The 17,558-nt window shown below is 62.9% G+C and overlaps 1 protein-coding gene across 1 annotated transcript in view; it reads right to left on the bottom strand.

The window, feature by feature from the left end:
* COL18A1 (collagen type XVIII alpha 1 chain) overlaps positions 1 to 17,558 on the bottom strand; it is a 51,911-nt gene that overhangs the window by 23,220 nt on the left and 11,133 nt on the right. The window contains 7 exon segments of the mRNA XM_053902951.1: positions 286 to 312; positions 835 to 954; positions 1,200 to 1,270; positions 5,402 to 5,531; positions 7,326 to 7,385; positions 8,682 to 8,768; positions 15,517 to 16,061. Of these exon segments, the coding sequence (XP_053758926.1) occupies positions 286 to 312; positions 835 to 954; positions 1,200 to 1,270; positions 5,402 to 5,531; positions 7,326 to 7,385; positions 8,682 to 8,768; positions 15,517 to 16,061 (1,040 nt within the window).

Consider the following 17,558-nt stretch of genomic DNA (forward strand, 5'->3'; position numbering starts at 1 on the left):
TCCTATTTCTTTGTTATGTGTTTTTCCCTCTAAGAATTTGGAAGCTACACCTTTTATTTCTTCCCTTGCCTTTTTTTTCTGGTAGTTAGCCTAAACTTCTCAATACGTACGCATAACAGTATTTTTCTATCAACAGTTAGACTTCTATTTTCTCAACCAAAGTGAAGTTGCATTCAAAGCTAAGTGCACTGGCACTGAGTTTACAGAGTGTCACGGGGTAAAGAAGCCCGAGGGTCACACAAATGTCACAGATGGGACCTGGCTGTGAAAGAAAAGTGAACTTACAGGTTTCCCGTCTTCACCAGGATCGCCCTGGAACGTGCAGAAAACCGTTAGTGACAGAGAATTATACCCCGTCCCCACGCTGATCTGAACACGGAAACGGAGCCACACTCCAGGCCCCCCAAACGGTGGCGTGTGAGCGTGGAGAGCCTCCCTCCCCGTGCACCGCGGGCTGGCCCTGCGGGGCCTCGCTGGCCACCCCCGGCCACCCTCTTCCCTGACTGCCCCCACCTTGCTAACCAGCCCTCCGACCTGACCGCCCCCGGCCTCGCTAACTGCCCCCCTCCCTGACCGCCCCCTGACTCCCTAATTGCCCCCTGCCTTGCTGACCACCCCTCCTCCCTGACCACCCCCCTCGCTGACCACCCCTCACCTCCCTGATCGCCCCCCTGCCTTGCTGACCGCCCTCTGTCTCCCGAGGGGAGGAAGCAGCCTCAGGTCAGGGCCACCCCAAGGTCTCCATCGGGGACCGGCTGCTCGGCCGCCTTAGGCCCACCTCCCCCTCCTGTCCAAGCCCCTCCCCCCGGCCCAACCCAGGGAAGTCAGACTCACCGGCTCACCGTCCTTTCCGGGAGCACCGTCCTTCCCTGGTGGCCCTGGGGGGCCCGGGGGGCCCTGTGGCCCGGGTACAGGCTGTGCATCGGGGCTCTGTACTGCAGAGCCTGCGGGACCCTGGGGACGAAGAGGAGAGGGCGCAGGCTGGGGGGCCGCGGCTGCACCCTCCTGAGTCTCAGGCTGGGCTATGCGTCACAGGGGACGTGCCGAGTGGGCATGACAGGCATGGGACACACAGTGGGCCCTGCCCGGTCATCCCTGCCACGTGCTCCCGGGGCTGCGGGCGCAGGAGGAGCACAGAGGAAGGGGTGCGGCAGCTGGAGCTGCATCCGGGTGCCCTGTGGTCAAGGGAGGGGCCTCACCTCTTCCGGGCCGCCCCCAGGGCTCCGAACGCTCCATGCGGTGACGGTGTCTGAGCCGGGGAGGGTCCGAGCTGGGGGAGGCAGAGGCAGCCGTCACACCCGTCATACCCGGGAGCACGGCCCAGGCTCCACTCTGGGCTCCCCGCCCCGGACCCAGGCTGCGTGCGGCTCCAGGATGCAGTCCCCCCACCACGCACACACACGCGCACACACTCTCGTGCGCACGCTCACATACATGCACACACGCACATTCACACACGTGCACTCATATGCACGTGCGTACACGCAGTGCATGCACACGCAAACACACGTCACTTCTTCTCTTGCTGAACCACGGAAGTTTGTTGCATCTGTCACAACCCTCACCCCCAATGCCACACGCCTCCTAAGAGCTGAGAGTGAGGATGTTTTCTGACAACCAGGCAGTTACACTCAGGATGTTTCAGGCTGTTGCCTGCGGCGACTGAACACACGGCCCAGATTCAAGTGTCTGCACTGGCCCCGCGATGTCCTTGGAAGCTTCCTTCTGGGGATGGCTGACGGTGGAGGCTCCAGACCCCAGGAAGAAGGGGCCAATCTGGCCTAATCAGCCCTTGGCCTGCCCTGCAGGGCCCCAGAGCTGCAGATGGGGCCCAGAGCTCCGGGGCGGCCACCACACGGACAAGGAGCCACAGGGCACGAATGCCTGAGGCATGGGCCGTTGGCTCGCCCTGGCCAGCCCAGGACGGTCAGGATGGGCACCTTCCCCTTGTGGGGTGAACTAAGGCTGCTCCCCCAAACCTTCCTCCAAGGGGGTCGGCCCACCCAGTTAGACCCCAGGGACTCACGCCGCTCCTGAGGCCCGTTTCCTGAGGGGACTTGGGGGGAACCACCGCCCCCTTGGTGGGTGTGCTGGGCCCTCTGACGGCGCAGCGGGCTGGGGGCGGGGACTGCACGGGATCTGAGGCCCCTTAGCTGAACATGGACCGACGTGCAGACTGTTCCGGGGCCTTGCCAGCCTCCCCACCGGCACAGAAGAAATCGGAGCCACGTCCACGCCCTTGACCACCACCCTGCCGGAGCCTCCTGGATGCCCCTGGGCCCAGCGGCCAGACCATGCCCACTGAGGACCTAGGGAGAGTCCCAGGTCGGTGCGGGAGGGCAGCCCGGCCCCAGCCCCGTGGCGGCCAGTGTGGGGTGCACACCTCTCAGGCCCGTATTCCAAATGCAGCATGATTTAAGGCAAACTTAAAACCTCTGCCTCAGTGAACATTTAAACTGCAAAAACCTCGCTAAGAGAAAGCAAAGGAGGAAGGCTTTTCAGAAGACTCCGTTCAGCGTCTGTGCCTTCCGAGGACTGGTTTACAGAGCCAGAGACGCTCCGGTCGGCGCTCCGGCTGGCTCTTCGCGCAGAAACCGACAAACCGGGTCCGCGGTGCGCGAGGACGCGCGGAGGACGCGGAAAATCACAGCAGCATCACAAAGGGACAGCAGGTGTGGAGGGCTGGCACGGTGTTATCCCAGACTTGTTACAAAGCCACAGCAACGGGACTGCTGTGAGGACAGACCCACGGAGCAGAGTCCAGAAATATTCTCACACGTACACGGATGGCTGATTTCCGACCAAGGCACACGTGCGGCTCGGCGGGAGGAAAGACCGTCTTTCCGGTAAGTGGCGCCGAACAGACAGACTTGCTTCATTCCACACAGAAACCTCACTCACAGCGGGTCACAGGACGAAATGCAAAACCCAAAACCGTAACACGACCAGACACATCAGAAAGCCCCTGGGACCGTGGGCAGGGAGACTTTCTAGCTCTGACACCAGAAGACAGATCCACACGTGAACGAACTGATAGATTGAGTTTCATCCAAATTAAAAACCAATCTGTTCTGCTCTCACACAGACGCTATTAACAAAACGGAAAGATATGCCATAGACTGGAAAAATATTTGCAAAACACACACCCGACAAAGGAGTGCCATCCAGAACATAAAGAACTCTCAAAAGTCAGTAACTGGGAAACAGCCGCTAAGATGTGAACAGATGCTTTACTGAAAACAACGCACAAAGGGCAGGCAAGATCAGCACGTGGAAAGATGCCCCACGTCATCAGTCATCAGGGGGCGGCTAATCACACGGCCTTGAGCCGCCCCGTGCACCTGCCGGGACGCTGGCAATGGCACGTGGCCACGCCCAGCGCCGCCCGGAACTGCGGGGAAACGTCGTCTGCGGCAGCATCTTCGATAGCCAAACACACACCTGTCCTGTGGCCCAGCCATTCTACCCAAGGTGTCGAGCGGAGACACAGCAGCAGGTGTCCCTACGGAGGCTTCCCCTGGAGCCCCACAGCACCTTTAGCTGTGACAGCCCCCAACTGGAAATGACACAAAGGTCCACTGGCAGGTGAGTGGACAGCCAACTTCGGGTCCTTCCACACGGTGAAACGGCGCCCGAACAAACAGTGCAAAATCACACCTTGCTGAACGTCAGCACGACGGTGCTGAGCGGATGAATCCAGACAGGAAGGCAGAGCGTATGGTTCCGCGTACGGAACCTTCCAGAAAACACCAGCACCTACAGCAACAGAAGGCAGGTCAGGGGGCACCTGGGAGGGGTGTGGGGAGTAGGAGGGAGGGACCGCAAAGTGCATAACGAGTATCTGGGGCTGGTGGATGCGGTCACGCCCTGATCGTGACACTTTCACGGGTGAACACACAGGTCAAAACTTATCAGATTGCGTGTTTCAAATTTCAAATAAGTGCAGTTTACTGTATGCTGATTACACTAAAAACAAAAACAAAAAGTGACCCCAGGCCCATCAAGCCTCCCCTCAAGGGGTCCTGGGTCAGCCCTGGGCTGGGGTCCCAGGCCACGGAGCACAGTGGGCTGACCCTGGGGCCCTGATGGGGCCCGAATCCCTCACTCAGGACCCTGAGGGGCCAGACTCTTCACCAACGTCATCCAGCATGGCTGGGCCCTTGGGAAGCACGTCTGTGACAAATGCCGTAACTAGGTCCTTGGAGAAAGGGCACCCAGAACAGGGACCGTGGGGCCCTGGGGGACCGATGCCAAGTCTCTCCCTATTTTTTCTGTTTCTAAGTTTCAGAGGCAGCAATGAGCATGTATTTCAGTAATTTTTCAAAAGCAATAAATGTTTCTCTGTAAAATAAAAACAAACGTCTACATACTTTTCTACAGCCTTGACGGAAGTATGGAAGGCAGAGCCCTGAGGAGGTCTCCTGAGCTTGCCCCCCTGGTGATCCTGTCGGACGCTAATCTGGGCGCTGCTGTGAAGGCCCCCCCGCAGGTGTCACAGGTTACTAAACAGCCGTCGTGCAGGTAGGGAGATCATCCTGGGTTACTGGGGTACAACCCGTTAACCACACGAGGCCCCGGAACAGAAGAGGCGGGAGAGGAGAGGCAGGAGGGGGCGTCTGAGACGCGCAGAGCACGAGGAGGACTCCACCTGCCGTGGCTGGCTCTGGAGAGGCCAGGAACAGAGGGGCGTGGGTGGCCCGAGAGCGTGAGACCCGTCGCTGGCCGACAGCAGTGAGGACCGGGAGCCTCCGTCCCACGGCTGCAGGGAACTGGATTCTGCCGCCAACCTGAGCGGGCGGGGAGCCCATCCCCCGCGGGGCCTGCAGGAGAGGACACGGCCCTCGGGACGCGAGGTAAGACACGAGCGCCCTCCCAGCGGCCAGATGTGTGGCCGTCGGCTGGCAGCGACAGACAGCTGACGCGTTGACACTCCATTTTCAGTGGCCCGGTCGCGGGCAGGTCCACACCGCACCCCCCGGGGCAGCAGACCCCCAAGGCCACCGGGAAGTGTCCTTGACCCCAAATGCCGACCCACAGCATTCCACGATTCGTCGGACAACGTGTACGATGATTTGTCATCCTTCAAAATCAAATCTCAGGTCCTCCTGGAGAGCCTGCAGCACAGGACGCCCCACGGACCCACCGGCACAAGAACGCCGGGAACGAGACTCGGAAGGAAAGGCCACGCAGCGGCCCTGCCCTGACTCTCCTGCGGCCACGAGGGGGCGGGCGGGCGCTGACCGCTCCCCAGTCTGGGCGCATTTGTGACGGCAGGGAGCCCCTCGCCGGCGTGCACACGACTGACACACATGTGCCACTGACACACACACATACACCACCCAACCGCACGCCGCTGACACGCTCAAAATGACACGCACACCCCATCAGTAAACAGTTTTACCTCCCAACGAAGACATCGTGGTTTCTTCCTCAATTTCTTCAGTTCTGGAATCTTCCACATTCCTGCCTCCAGCCAAGGGCGGAGAAGTGACCGGTGGCGCCTCGGGGAGGCTGGGCTTTGGGGACAGACCCTGGCAAGGTGAGAGGGGGAGACAAGTCCGTTATGTGGCAGACGCGGATGTGCCGTGGCAGGTGCTGGGTTATGACACGTGTGGTCTGTAAGACAGGATCTGCGTGGATTCTTGAAGAAGCTCCGGGACTCCCCACAGCTTCTTCCTCCTAAACAGCCATGGGGATGGGGTCCCGGCCCTGCGAGCCCCCGGACGCCCCAGCCTGCAGGTCCCCCGGGCGGTAGGGACTCACCAGCACCCACTGTGCTTGCCCAGGGCCCCGGGACCGCCCCGAGGGGACACTCCCCGAGGTCAGGACCCGCCCAGCGAGGGCAGCCGGAGGCCTTCAGAGGAAGGGAGCCTCTGGCATTTCACGGCACAGACGGCATGTGGCGCGACCTGTCCTCGGCAGGGGTCACGACCGGGGGACTCCACGGCCAGGGCCGGGTGACTTGCACCCACCCTTGAGGAGGCAAGACCGGCTCTGCTCTGAAAACGCCTCTTCCTGGTCCCCAGAGGCACCCGGGAGCCTCAAGGACGTGGGCACAAGCTGACGTTCAAACACACAGTCAAGATGCTTCCCGCAACCGTCCGCCCCACGTCTGGCAGGAGTTCCCTGGTGACACCGTGCGGGTCAAGGCACTCGGGGACCGGCGTGCCCACGAGGCCGGAGGGCTGGGGGCCCCGGAGCCGGACATCAGGCCTCCCCCGAGGCCCCAGCCACACATGCGGGAAGGCCCCCCGGGACCCGCGAGCCCCGGCTGAACCCCCGACATCCCTGCGCCACTGAGCGCGAGAGGGTGGAGAACACGGAGAGCCGGCAGGGGAGCCCCTGCAGGCCGCTCGTGCCCCGGCCCGGCCCGCCCACCCCGCACAGGCTGTGGCCCAGTTCCTCTGCCGTCACCCTAAGCAGCCGGCCGGCCGGATTTCCCCAGGGGAGCCTGGCCGGGTGTGGGTTCCCAGTTCAAGTACTGCCGACCGCGGGGCGGATCCGCCCCGGGCCGGCCGCTCGTCTAGCCCGCTGAGACGGGATGCAGAGCTTCGGCACTTCCCGCCGCGGCCCCGGCACTGCTCGGATACGTTTCCACGGGGTCTCTGCGCTCCCAAAGCAACGGTTTGCCCCCAGGCACCCTGGTAGGGACGGGAGCTCGGCGGGTGAAGGGGCGAGCGCCCAAATCCAACCCGTGTCTGTGGGGACGCACAGCCCGTCTGACCTGGGGACCACCGTTGGGCACTGCGCACCGACGCCTGCTGTGAGCGGGGCCCTGCTGGGCGCGCCTCCCAGGACTGCTCCGGCCGGCGCGGGGCCAGGGGGTCCCCAGCACCCCCTGTGTGGGCAGAGCTCAGCACTCTGCCTGTCCTGGCCCCTCGATGCCCAAGCCCCGGGCCAGTGGGAGCGGAGGGCGCAACACTGTGGTGCAAATGCAAACGAGCCGCCTTTCCCCCTCCCGCTCGCTGTTTTGGGTGTCGGGACCTGGGCGAGCTCAGACTTGGCCTCCAGAAACCTCCTCGCTGTAAGGCCCGCCCACCCTCCCTTTGTGTCTGAGCTACAAACCCGCTAGTACTCCGCGGCCCCTCCAAGCTAACGGGGAGGCGTAAACAGAACATCAACGTCACCCCAGAGATCCAACGAAGGGTTAGACTCAGAAACCGAATTTTAAATCCCTGGGGACAGGAGTAAGAGGGCGCGTTCCCGTGTCCCGCTGGGAACGTGTCCTCAGGTCGCAGGGAGCCCCTGGAGTCCCCCACGCGCGTGCACCCGTGTGCTCAGCCAGCCTGTCGGGACAGGGTCCCGCCAGGACTCACGGAACTCACCGACTGCTCCCTGAGAAGCTCCCGGTTCTCCTCCAGCCCGCTCCCGAAGTCTCCAGACACCTGACGGTCGCAGGAAAGAAGGAGCCGGTGACCGAACCCCGTCCCTGGGTGGCGTCCGCAGGCACGCCGGTCAGAGCAACTAGGACGCCCCTCTGGGAAACGGTGCGGCCGCCGGCCACACACACGGAACCGTGAAGAAACACGCTCCTTCCTTCTGCCCGGTCATCCCGCTCCCGGGACACTGTCCCGGGAAACAGCCAGAGGAGAGAGGCCCCGCGGAGGGGGCTCCGGGCACGGATTTGTCAACTCAAAGGCCACACCGGGGGACGGCCTCACGGAGCTGAATGAGGTGGCCTGCAGCCACAGGAAACGTGAGCCATCGTATCGTCCCTGCCCTGGTCACTGCACGTGGCTGACGACCTCGTTCTGTTCACAACCGTGTGGTCACTGGGGGCATTTTTGAGATCTGGATTCTCCCTGGGAACACGGACTTTCCTCCCCTTCCGTCTCTTACACGCCCTGGGAAGTGGATCTTCTTAGGTTCCATGCACACACGCGCTCTCACACATACACATGCACACGATGCTCTCAGACAGGCGTGTGCACGCACACATGCTCTCTCACAAAGGCACACGCATGCACATGTTTCCTCATACAGGTGTGTGCACGCACACTCATGTACGCACACCCATACACACACATGCACACACATATGCTCTCTCACAGGCACACACGTGCTCTCAAACAGGCACACATGCACACACACTCTCATACAGGCACGTGCACACACACGCGGTCTCTCACAAATGCACGCACACACACACACTCACAAACAGGCGTGTGCACGCACAGTCTCTCATTACGCCTGCACGCACACATGCTCTCTCATACATGCACACACGCTTTCTCACAGGCATGTGCACACACACATGCTCTCACAGGCACACACGCACACGCTTTCACACATGCACGTACACACACATGCTCTCACACACGCACACTCACACACATGCTGTCTCACGCAGACGCATGTGCACATTTTGGCCAAGGTGACCGTCATCAGCCATATCACCTAACCGGCTACTCTAGGGAAGCTTTTAACACTTACTCCACGTTTGGTATGTGTTTTTAAGTGGAAAGTTCTAGGCAGGGAACGAATGCTCTTTCTGATGTTATGGGTAAACGAAAACGTCCCAGGTTCTTGGTACCCAAATGACATCCTTCAAAGGAGGATGTCCTACCACTTCGGGGTCCGCAGTCCCCACCAACTCTGGGCCCTCCGCCCGTGGTGGGGGGTGAAGCAGGGTGGGGCGGGGGGAGGGAGCTCCGTGGAGCCCGGCCACGGCAGCGACTCACCCCACCGCTGTCCTCGTCGTCCTCCTCTAGACAATGCAGGGGGCTCACCCGGGGGTCTCCGCGCACCCTCAGCTCCGCGATCCTTCCCTAAAGGCAGAGGGGGAGAGCGGTCACCGTAGGCCCCGAGGCAGTCGGCACGGCCACGCCGGCGCCCGGCTCGGAGCCTGGCGCTGCTGAGGATCTCAGCGGGGTCACGGAGCCGACCGAGGTCCAGGACGAGGCCGTCTTGGAGACGGGAGGGCCCTCGGGTCGCTCCCACTGGGGCTCCAAAGGCACTTGCGTGAGGGGACGGGGAACGGAGGCCGCTCTCCCGGTCAGTGCCGCGTGAGGCAGGGTCGCCAGCGCAGACCTGGAGGGACGGGGCCTCGGGGAGGCGGTGACGGGGACGGGAGAGCCGCGCGTGGCCCCGGCTATTTTGGGGACCGGCAGAGCCCGTGACTGAAAAGCAGCAGGCAAGACTGAAGAAGCCCCAGGGCATACGCAGCACAGCCCAGCGGAGTCCGTGTGGCCCTCGCTGACTTTCGAGCCCTGAATCGGCTCGGCTGAGACCTCGCTCGCCCTCAGGCACGAGAGGCTACCGGGGCCGCTTTCTAACAGGTTTCCCTGCCTGGAAACGGTGAGTGTCCACACACGCGGTTTCTAGTATTTGCTTTGTTTTTTACTCAACATTTAACCCACTGGGATTTTCTCCGGTGCCTTTTTCCCAAGTAGAAACCACACTCGGTCAATCCTGAGACGTAATGGAAGGGCCTGGGTCAGGGGTCGGCAGAGCTTCTCCGTAAGGGGCCAGCTGGGGAGTCCTCGGTCTCTGTGCTGCCTGGTGCACACCCGCTCGGCATCGGCCACAGCCAGCGCGTGAAGGGCCGAGCGCGGCCGTTCCGAGCGTTACCAACACCGAAATGTCATCGTGTCATTTCCACGTCACAAGAGTCTCCTTCCGATTCGCCCATTTCAACGTGTCAAACAAACCCTTTCCCACCTGCACAGAACAGGCGATGCCAGACGGGTCCACAGGCCGCGTGCTGACTCACCTCAGTTGTTCTGTTTATTCCTCCAAATGACCTTCAGACTCCCTCCATCACGTGACCCTCGGTCCCCTGACCTTCGTGCTCCACACCAGCAAGGAGCGCGTGACAGCAAACCAACAACACCCCAGTGGGTCCCCAGATGAGCCCTGCTTGAGGGCTCCACTTGCTTTCCAAGGCCGCCTCCTCCAGGAAGCACTCCTGGATCTCTACCCAGGGCTGTGAGCACCTCAGGGGCCAGTCCTGCCAGACTCCGTACTCCCGGCTCCACTCCCCAACTGCTGACAGTGAGGCCTGTGGGGCCGTGTCCCATCTCCGTGTGTGGCTATGCGTGCGTGCCCATGTGTGTGCATGCATGTGCTGCGTGGGTGTGTGCTTACACGCATGTGCACACGCATGTCTGTGCACCTGCCCCTGTGCTTACGCACACGTGCCCTTGCACACACGTGCTCATTCAGGCACACGCACCTGCTCCCGGGAGGCCGGTGAGGGCGGTCGGGCCCAGGCGGGACTTGGGTGGAGGGAGACCCTCGGCTCCCGTTACCGCGAGGTCCTGGTTTTCCCAACGTGCAGGGAAAGGAGGCGGCTGAGGAGGCGGGCGGGGAGCAGTCGGGACGCGGGTGGGTGATCTGTGCTCTGTGCGCACACGCGGTGTCCTCCTTTGCAAGTATGCACGAAAGAGCCGCCATCACGGGCAGCTGGTACGACTCAGGGCCACCAAAGCAGCCACCGGCTCACAAGCTGACATGGGGTGCGCCAAGTGGCAGAGGGTCACTTCCTGTGGCTGGGCTGACTTCGGAAGGCGGTGAAAACGTGGCCGTGGGCAGGACCACGTACCTCATCCCCACTGTTCTCCCACCAGCCACAGCGTGTTCTGGAAGACCAGAGGCAGGAGCTGCCCGTGGCTCCGCGGTCAAAGCCCAGAAGGAAGCCGCCTGGTTCTCAGTTGGACTCAGGATGGTCATAAGTTCTAGAAGGTTCTTCCGGGCACCCGCAGTGAGGACCAGCATGTGCCAAGTGATGTCCAGGCCTCGTGGCGCTCCGAGGCAAGCTGACAGACGGTGGCCGGACCATGGGGCTGAGGGAGCCGGGGGCAGGGTTGCTGTCCACGGGCCTGTCCCCGGGCTGCTAGGTGGCCTCACTGCGGGAGGGTGGTGGTGGCATCCTTCCGGAAGCGTGGAGCTGAGAACTCCATCTCTTTAAGGAAGAAGGTGAGCCGGCACAGAGAGCATGGTCTCAGGGGCCAGAGATGTTTCAACCACACCAACAGTGGCCTGCGTCTAACCCCGAGCCCAGCAGGCCACCCCCACTGCAGCCACTGCTGCCCCTTCAGACCCGGAGTCACCCTCGCCGGTCCCTGCCTCCTCCTGCCGCCGTCCCCCAGGCGCAATGCCGCCCTGCAGCGTCCCGGCAAAGTGCAAGGTCAGAGTGGGGCCCAGCCTTCCTCACAGTGGTCACCGGGGAACTCACTGGAGAGCCATCAGCGGGACTCAGGGACGGCCTGCCCGACCGCGTGGCACAACTACTGAGAGCTCCTCCCTGTGAACCGTGGCAGGGGGAGGACGGGCAGCACAGGGACTGGCTGCAGGCAGGTCCCCGGAGCTGGGCCCAGGGCGAGAGGAAGTCCACGCCCGGGTGCAGGGAGTCAGCTATGGACAGTGCTTGGTATATCTGAGGGACAAGTGTCCCTCCCTTCAAATTCTTGGACGGTCCAACCACCATGGAGGGTGGCCAAGCCGCGCGGGAGAGGTGTGTGAGCGTGTGTGAGAGCTTTGTGTGGATGGGTTATGCGTGAGCACGTGCGTGCATGTGAACGTACACATGTGTGCGTGTGAGCAGATGTGTGCATGCAGTGACAGCACGTGAGAGAGCGTGTGCCAATGTGAGGCGAGTGCACAAGGGTGTGAGAGCAGGCGTGTGCCCGTGTGCATGAACGTGTGCACATATGTGCGCATGCAGTGAGAGCATCGTACGAGAGCACGCGTGTGCATGTAAACACGTGTGCGGGTGTGGTGAGAGAGGGGTGTGCACGTGAGCACAAGTGTGCAGACCAGGAGCAGGGAGCGTTGCAGCGAGGCCCCTGTCCTTCCATACACACAGGTGCCCTCCACCAGCCAGGTTCCTGGGGGCACCATCACCCACGGGAAATCTGGGCCGTCCTGTAAAAATGCAGGGGTCAGATCAGGGGTCAGCACTGGCATCGTGCTGGGGATGCAAGTTCTCGACCTCAGTCCTGTTGAAGGAGGGACAGGGTCGCCCAGGTGACCGAGTTTGAAGACGCAAGGACAGCACAGGGTGGGTGTTAAATTCTAGAAGGTCGAGCTCTCCGCAGGGCAGCAGGGTGCCCTGGGGGTGGCGGCCATGAGGGGAGGGCATGGGCGTTTCCCGACAAGAGGGGTCAGGGGGCCGGACCTCCGCCGTGACCGTCCCCACAGACCCGTCCCTCGAGGCTCCGGGCTGCCAGCAGCTGAGGCTGTTCGCCAGGCTGCCCGCGGGGGACGCGGCAGGGAGGGCAGTGTTGGCTCCGGCCGCTGCTCCGGGAGCCGCACGCGCTTCCCCGGGGACACGTTTAGCGGGGAAGACGTCAGTGGTGCAAAAGCCACAGACACACGGCAAATATCGGACGGACCTGGAAGCAGACGTGGAATCTGGAGACGTCGCACTTTGTTAACCGTCTGGAACGTGTCCCGTCGCTGCCACGCTGCCGGCTGCGCGGCCGAGTCGCACAATGAGAACCCCGTGCTGCGCACGCTTGTCACTGAGGTCACTGGCCGCGGGCTGCCTCCCTGGGCCCCCCGGATTCTCGGAGGTGGCCTTGACCCGGCCTCGGGGCCCCGCCGGGAAGCGCTGCCTGGTCGCGGGCGGGGGGCTGAGTGAGCCCGTGGGGGGGAGGTGGCTGGTGGCGCTCCGGGCCGGACCCCCCCGTCCCGTGACCCACGCCGGCTGCGCTGTGGCTGCCCCGCTTCCTCGGGCCCCGGCCCCGGTGGCTCCTGACCGCCTGCTTGCGTCACCCTGGCCGCCAGCACTACACCGTCTGCTTCCTCTTGGTTCCTTCTCGGGGGGTCGCGTCCGGGCAAGCGCTTCCACCACAGGCTGCTCCTCTCTCTCCCCCAGTCGTGGCAGGAAATGGCAGGGATGCGGCGGCATCACGTCGAGGCCGTCCTACTGTGCGTCACGTCAGGTGAGCACGGTGCGTGTCGTAGGAGGGGTGTCGGGCGGGGGATGGCAGTGACCAGGGCGCCCGGCTCTCCCTCGCTCAGGAGGGGCGGGTCTGGGTGCTGGGCTTGGGGGCCACAGGCCCCTGACGACACTTTCCCGGCCATCCCGGGCGTCGAGCCTGCCGTGGCTGCGGGGCACCCTCCTGGCTTCAGTGGACGGGGCGCTTATCTCTGTATAACGTGGCCCACGAGGCCGCGTGCGGGGGGAAGTCCCCGTCGAACAAGGTAGGTGAGCGCTCAGCATGAGGTGCGGCGGCTGGAGCACAGCCTCCGGGAAGGCAGGGGGGCACCCGCAGAAGCCCCCCCCCCGGTGGCCAGGGAGGAGCTGCACAGAGCAGGAGAAGCGGGAGCAAGTCGAGGGAGACGCGGCCGCAGAGCTTTAGAAACGGTTAAAAGAATGAAAAGGCACACGACGGCCGAAAGGGTTGGCAATAAGGCAGGCACTGTCCGAACTGCACGGAAGGCAGGACTTCCCAGTAGACGCTTACTACCAAAAGGGACTCAAGAAGAAGAATAAGCCCGAAGAGACCAGGTTTTCCGACCAGAGGCAAACAATCAAGGTTCTGTCCGGACCCGCCTGGACCGCCCGGGAGGGGCCGGAGGAGACGCCGCCCAGCTTCCTCCCGGCGCCCTAAGCCCCGAGCTCGCTTCTGCCAAATCTTGTAAATCACGTGACGTGAGTGATTCTTCTCCAGGAACTTCAATTCAGAAAGTCTGCAAAACCCAGTGCTAAACCGATTTGTCTCCTGTTCGACAAGCTTCTCTCGGCCAGCTGGAATCCGTTCAAACACCCACACAGAAAATTCCTGAAGCCTCTAGTCCGTGGGGACATAAGGAGACTTGGCTCAGGTGCATGTGACACAAGCGAAGTCGGCTGGAAGTCAAGCAGCCACCCGGGGCAAGCAGGCCACAGCCCAGCGCCGACGGAGGAGCCTACACCCTGCTCCAGGAGTCCTGTCTTCCTCACCTTCAGAGACTTGGCCACGATAGTACACGCCGTGGGCCTCTTCCACGTAAACACTTTAAATATCTCAACGGTTTGAACAAAAAAGTGACACGGTGAAAACGCAAGTGACAAACTGAGAGCTAAAACTTTAAGTGCACAAAACCAAGGACCATTTTCTTTCACATATAAAGAGCTTGTAAAAGTCAATAAGAAATTATCGAACCCCCAAGCCAAAAGTGCAAAGACCATAAATGGGCCAGTCACAAAAGAAGAAATGCAAGTAGCCAAAAACCATGTAAAAAAAAAAAAATCTAAGTCTGTCTACACTAGCAACCGAGAAATGCAAGTTAAAACACCCAGACACCATCTGCCTATTTCGAGTGGCGAATGTGTTTTGCACACGTGACACGCAGCCCCGACGAGGCACAGGGAGGAGGCGCCGGGCGTCCTCACCCGCGACAGTGGTGACCCGGGCAACCCTGTCCCCACCCGCACACAGGCAGCCTTTCTGCTGAAGTGTTAGAGACGTGGGGACACACGGGACGCTTTTTTGTCCTCCGCTTCCCGGGAAGTCACACGACAAACAGCCAGTGGACACAGCCCCCGCCTCGACAGACGGCTCTCTCGGACTTCTTTGCAGTTAATCACGTTTGAGGATCAAAGCGAAAACACAAAGAGGCCCAGTTTCGTATCAAAGTCCTGCTGGCTCCCAGACCCGAAGGGTTAAAGTTCCTGCCAGAGGCGAAAGGTCAGCTTTCAGCACCCAAGTCACCAGGACTTAGAACAACTTTCATGAAGCAGCCTTTCTCTAGGCAATAATTAACTTTCTGTCCCCCGGGGACACGGCCCCTTTCAGCACACACAGGGGCCCCTGTCTGGACCACTGAGCGGGGACGCTCTAGCCGCCGGCTGGCTCCAGTGTCAGGGTTTGGGGGTCTGTGGCTCAGTGCCCGTGGAGGGTGTCCACGCGATGTTCACGGGAGGCGGGGAGTCCGGCTCAAGTTTCCAACAAGCGTGGGCGCTGAGGGCCCGGGAGAAAGACCCCCTCCAGGCTCTGGGATCCGCCTGCCCCCAGAATGAAAGGCCGAGGCCAGGCCTAGGGGTGGGGGCTTCCCCGAGGACATGGCGGGACCGCCACGAGCCAGTTGCCCTGGCGAAATTCTGCCCTCGCTGCTCGGAAGCCGCGCTGAGGGCCTGCTGAGCAGTTTGGTGAAAATAAGGTCATCGGCACGTTGACGGGGCGGGTGAGTGCGCCCTCCAGGGTGCAGCCCGCCCCCACAACAGCCCACGCTCAGGGCCACACCACGTGCACAGCTCACGTGGCTGGGCCGGGATGCCGACTCCCGTCTGCCCCGTGGGGCAGGGGGGCCCGGACCCCGGGGTCACCGCGGGCACCACGCACAACGGAGGGGCTCTCGTGTGCCGCGGATGGGGTCCAGTTGGGAAGGGGTCGGTGCCGGGGGGCCTCCGAGACTTCCACCACATCCCCAACCGGGGCCTGCACTCAAGCGGCCGGCGGCCCCGCCCCGCGGGCGGTCCTCTCCCTGGCGCTGCTGCACAAGGCGGGAGGCAGACCGTCCCTTGACCCGGTGGCCAGACCCCCACACCAGGGCCGGTCCCCACACCAGCGGTGGCTGTCAGCTTACCTGGAACCTGCTGGGGTCTGCTCCTCCAGCCTGGGCCACGAAGAGGCCGGCGCCGGGCTCCAGCTCCAGGGCCCGCGGGGAGCGCACCAAGGGCACCCTCTGGAACAGCTCGCAGTCCACGAACAGCGCCACGGTCGCGCCGTCCACGCTGAGTGCGAAGCGCGTCCACTGGCCGGTGAAGGCGGGCAGGCGGAAGCTGGCGGCCGTGCGGGTGCGGGTGGCGCCGGGCTCGGTGTACAGGAGCTGGATGTGCTGCTGCCCGTCACGCACGGCCGACAGCTTCACGCCCACGGAGACCACCGCCTGGGCCGCGTCCGTGATGGCGAACAGCACCCCCGCGCCCTCGGTGGCGGGCCGGACGTGGAAGAACAGTGAGAAGTCGCGGAAGAACGGGCTGGGGAAGTGGTACCGGGCCACCTGGCCGCTGTTGGCATCCGGGCCGAAGACGAAGGCCGGCCCGACGTCAGGGTCGTCCACCTGGGCGACCTGCTGGGGCGGCGGCTCTCCGAGCAGCTGCAGGAGCCCCACCTCCGTGCCCAGGCTCTCTGCAAAGAGGAGGGAGACCCCGGTGAGGCTGCGCGTGGGAGAGACCAAGCAGGCAGGGTGCCAGGGGGACACTGAGTCACGAGGGGCTCCCCACCCGCCTGGCACCTGCCCCGCCTCTCCGGGCACCCTCCCGGGGCCGGGGCTTGTGGCTCACAGGCCCAAGGGGGACGCCACGGGAACCGCCCCAACCAGGGGGGGCGAGGATGTGGTGGGGCAGCCCGCGGAGGGTGCCGGGGGCTGCGCCCCATCCGCGCCCCATGCTCAGGCCCCACTCCACCTCCACGACCCCCATGCCCACCCTCGGACAGCGGGAACAATACTCTGGCACCAGTCGAGGCACCTGCCCGGGGTGCTGACTGCATTACAGAGGAGAGAAAGCTGAACGCCAAGCAGCTCCCTGTGGTCTTACTACGTTACGAACCGGCCTGGAAACTAATCAAAGCCCTGGGGGTAGAAAATCAGAACGGGAGGCTGGGCTGTCCTGGCTTGAACCAGTCCTGTGTCCTGCGCCTGCTCGTAGGCGAATCCCACTCAAGTGCCCCAGGTTTGCCGGGGGCTTCCCTCCCCTCCCACGGTGTCCACGCTGCAGTGCCACAGCCACCCTGACCTGGAGAGGGGCCACGTGGTGGATGAGCCACTGGGGAGAACGTGATCTCCTTCACCAACGGATGCTCACACTGGACGGCCCTCCCTTCTGCTCAAGCACCCTCTTCCTCGGTGTCCTAGAGCACGTGAGCTCTGGTCTAGGCCGGGGACACGGCCATGGTGCCCGGTGTTCTCCCTCATTTCTCACCCTTCCAGGTAGGACCAGAGGCTGCTGTCGGGGCGGGGGAGGGACACAGGCCCTGCTCTCCACGACCTGGTCCTGGGCCCCAGCAGGGCCTGACTTGGCCATGCACCTGTACCTGCCTGAGCCTGCAGGTGTAGCACTGAGGAGAACGCCTCCAAGGCATGCAAGCCCGACGACCTCGGACCAGGAGTGCCAGGTGCTGGGGGCAGAGGGCAGGGCCCACCTCTCTGTCCAGGGAGCCCGGTCACTGCCGGACACAGGAGGGGGCACACACCCGTTCAAGGAGACACCTATACGTTGGTGGCTTCCTGCACGCACACCCACTTTACCAGGTGGAGCCCAGTCCACCGTGGTTGGAGCCACGGTCCAGCCAAGGGCCCCGACCCGAAGCCTTTTCTCTCAAGACCCCCACCTACTGTCCGGGTGTGGTCGACCTCCGAGGTGTGACTCACACGGGGGAGACGCTCTTCTGGGAAGGGGCTGCCGACGCGCAGATGTCCCGAGGACCGTGGCGAGCGAGCCTGTGACCGTGCGCTCGGATATGTGTGCGTCTGTCTGTGTGTGATGGGGACCTGGGGTCTGTCCCTGAGCCGCAGGGCCAGGCTGACCTGGGACTTCCCAGGTCAGAGCAGGGGGAGGAAATACTGAACCCCGACTTCCTAAGGCAAGTTCTGTCTTTCAAAGAGCTCTTTGAGAACAAAGAATG

Source organism: Panthera pardus, unplaced genomic scaffold (assembly GCF_024362965.1).
Source record: "Panthera pardus isolate Hobbes unplaced genomic scaffold, ASM2436296v1 HiC_scaffold_16, whole genome shotgun sequence".
Classification (NCBI taxonomy): Eukaryota; Metazoa; Chordata; class Mammalia; order Carnivora; family Felidae; genus Panthera; species Panthera pardus.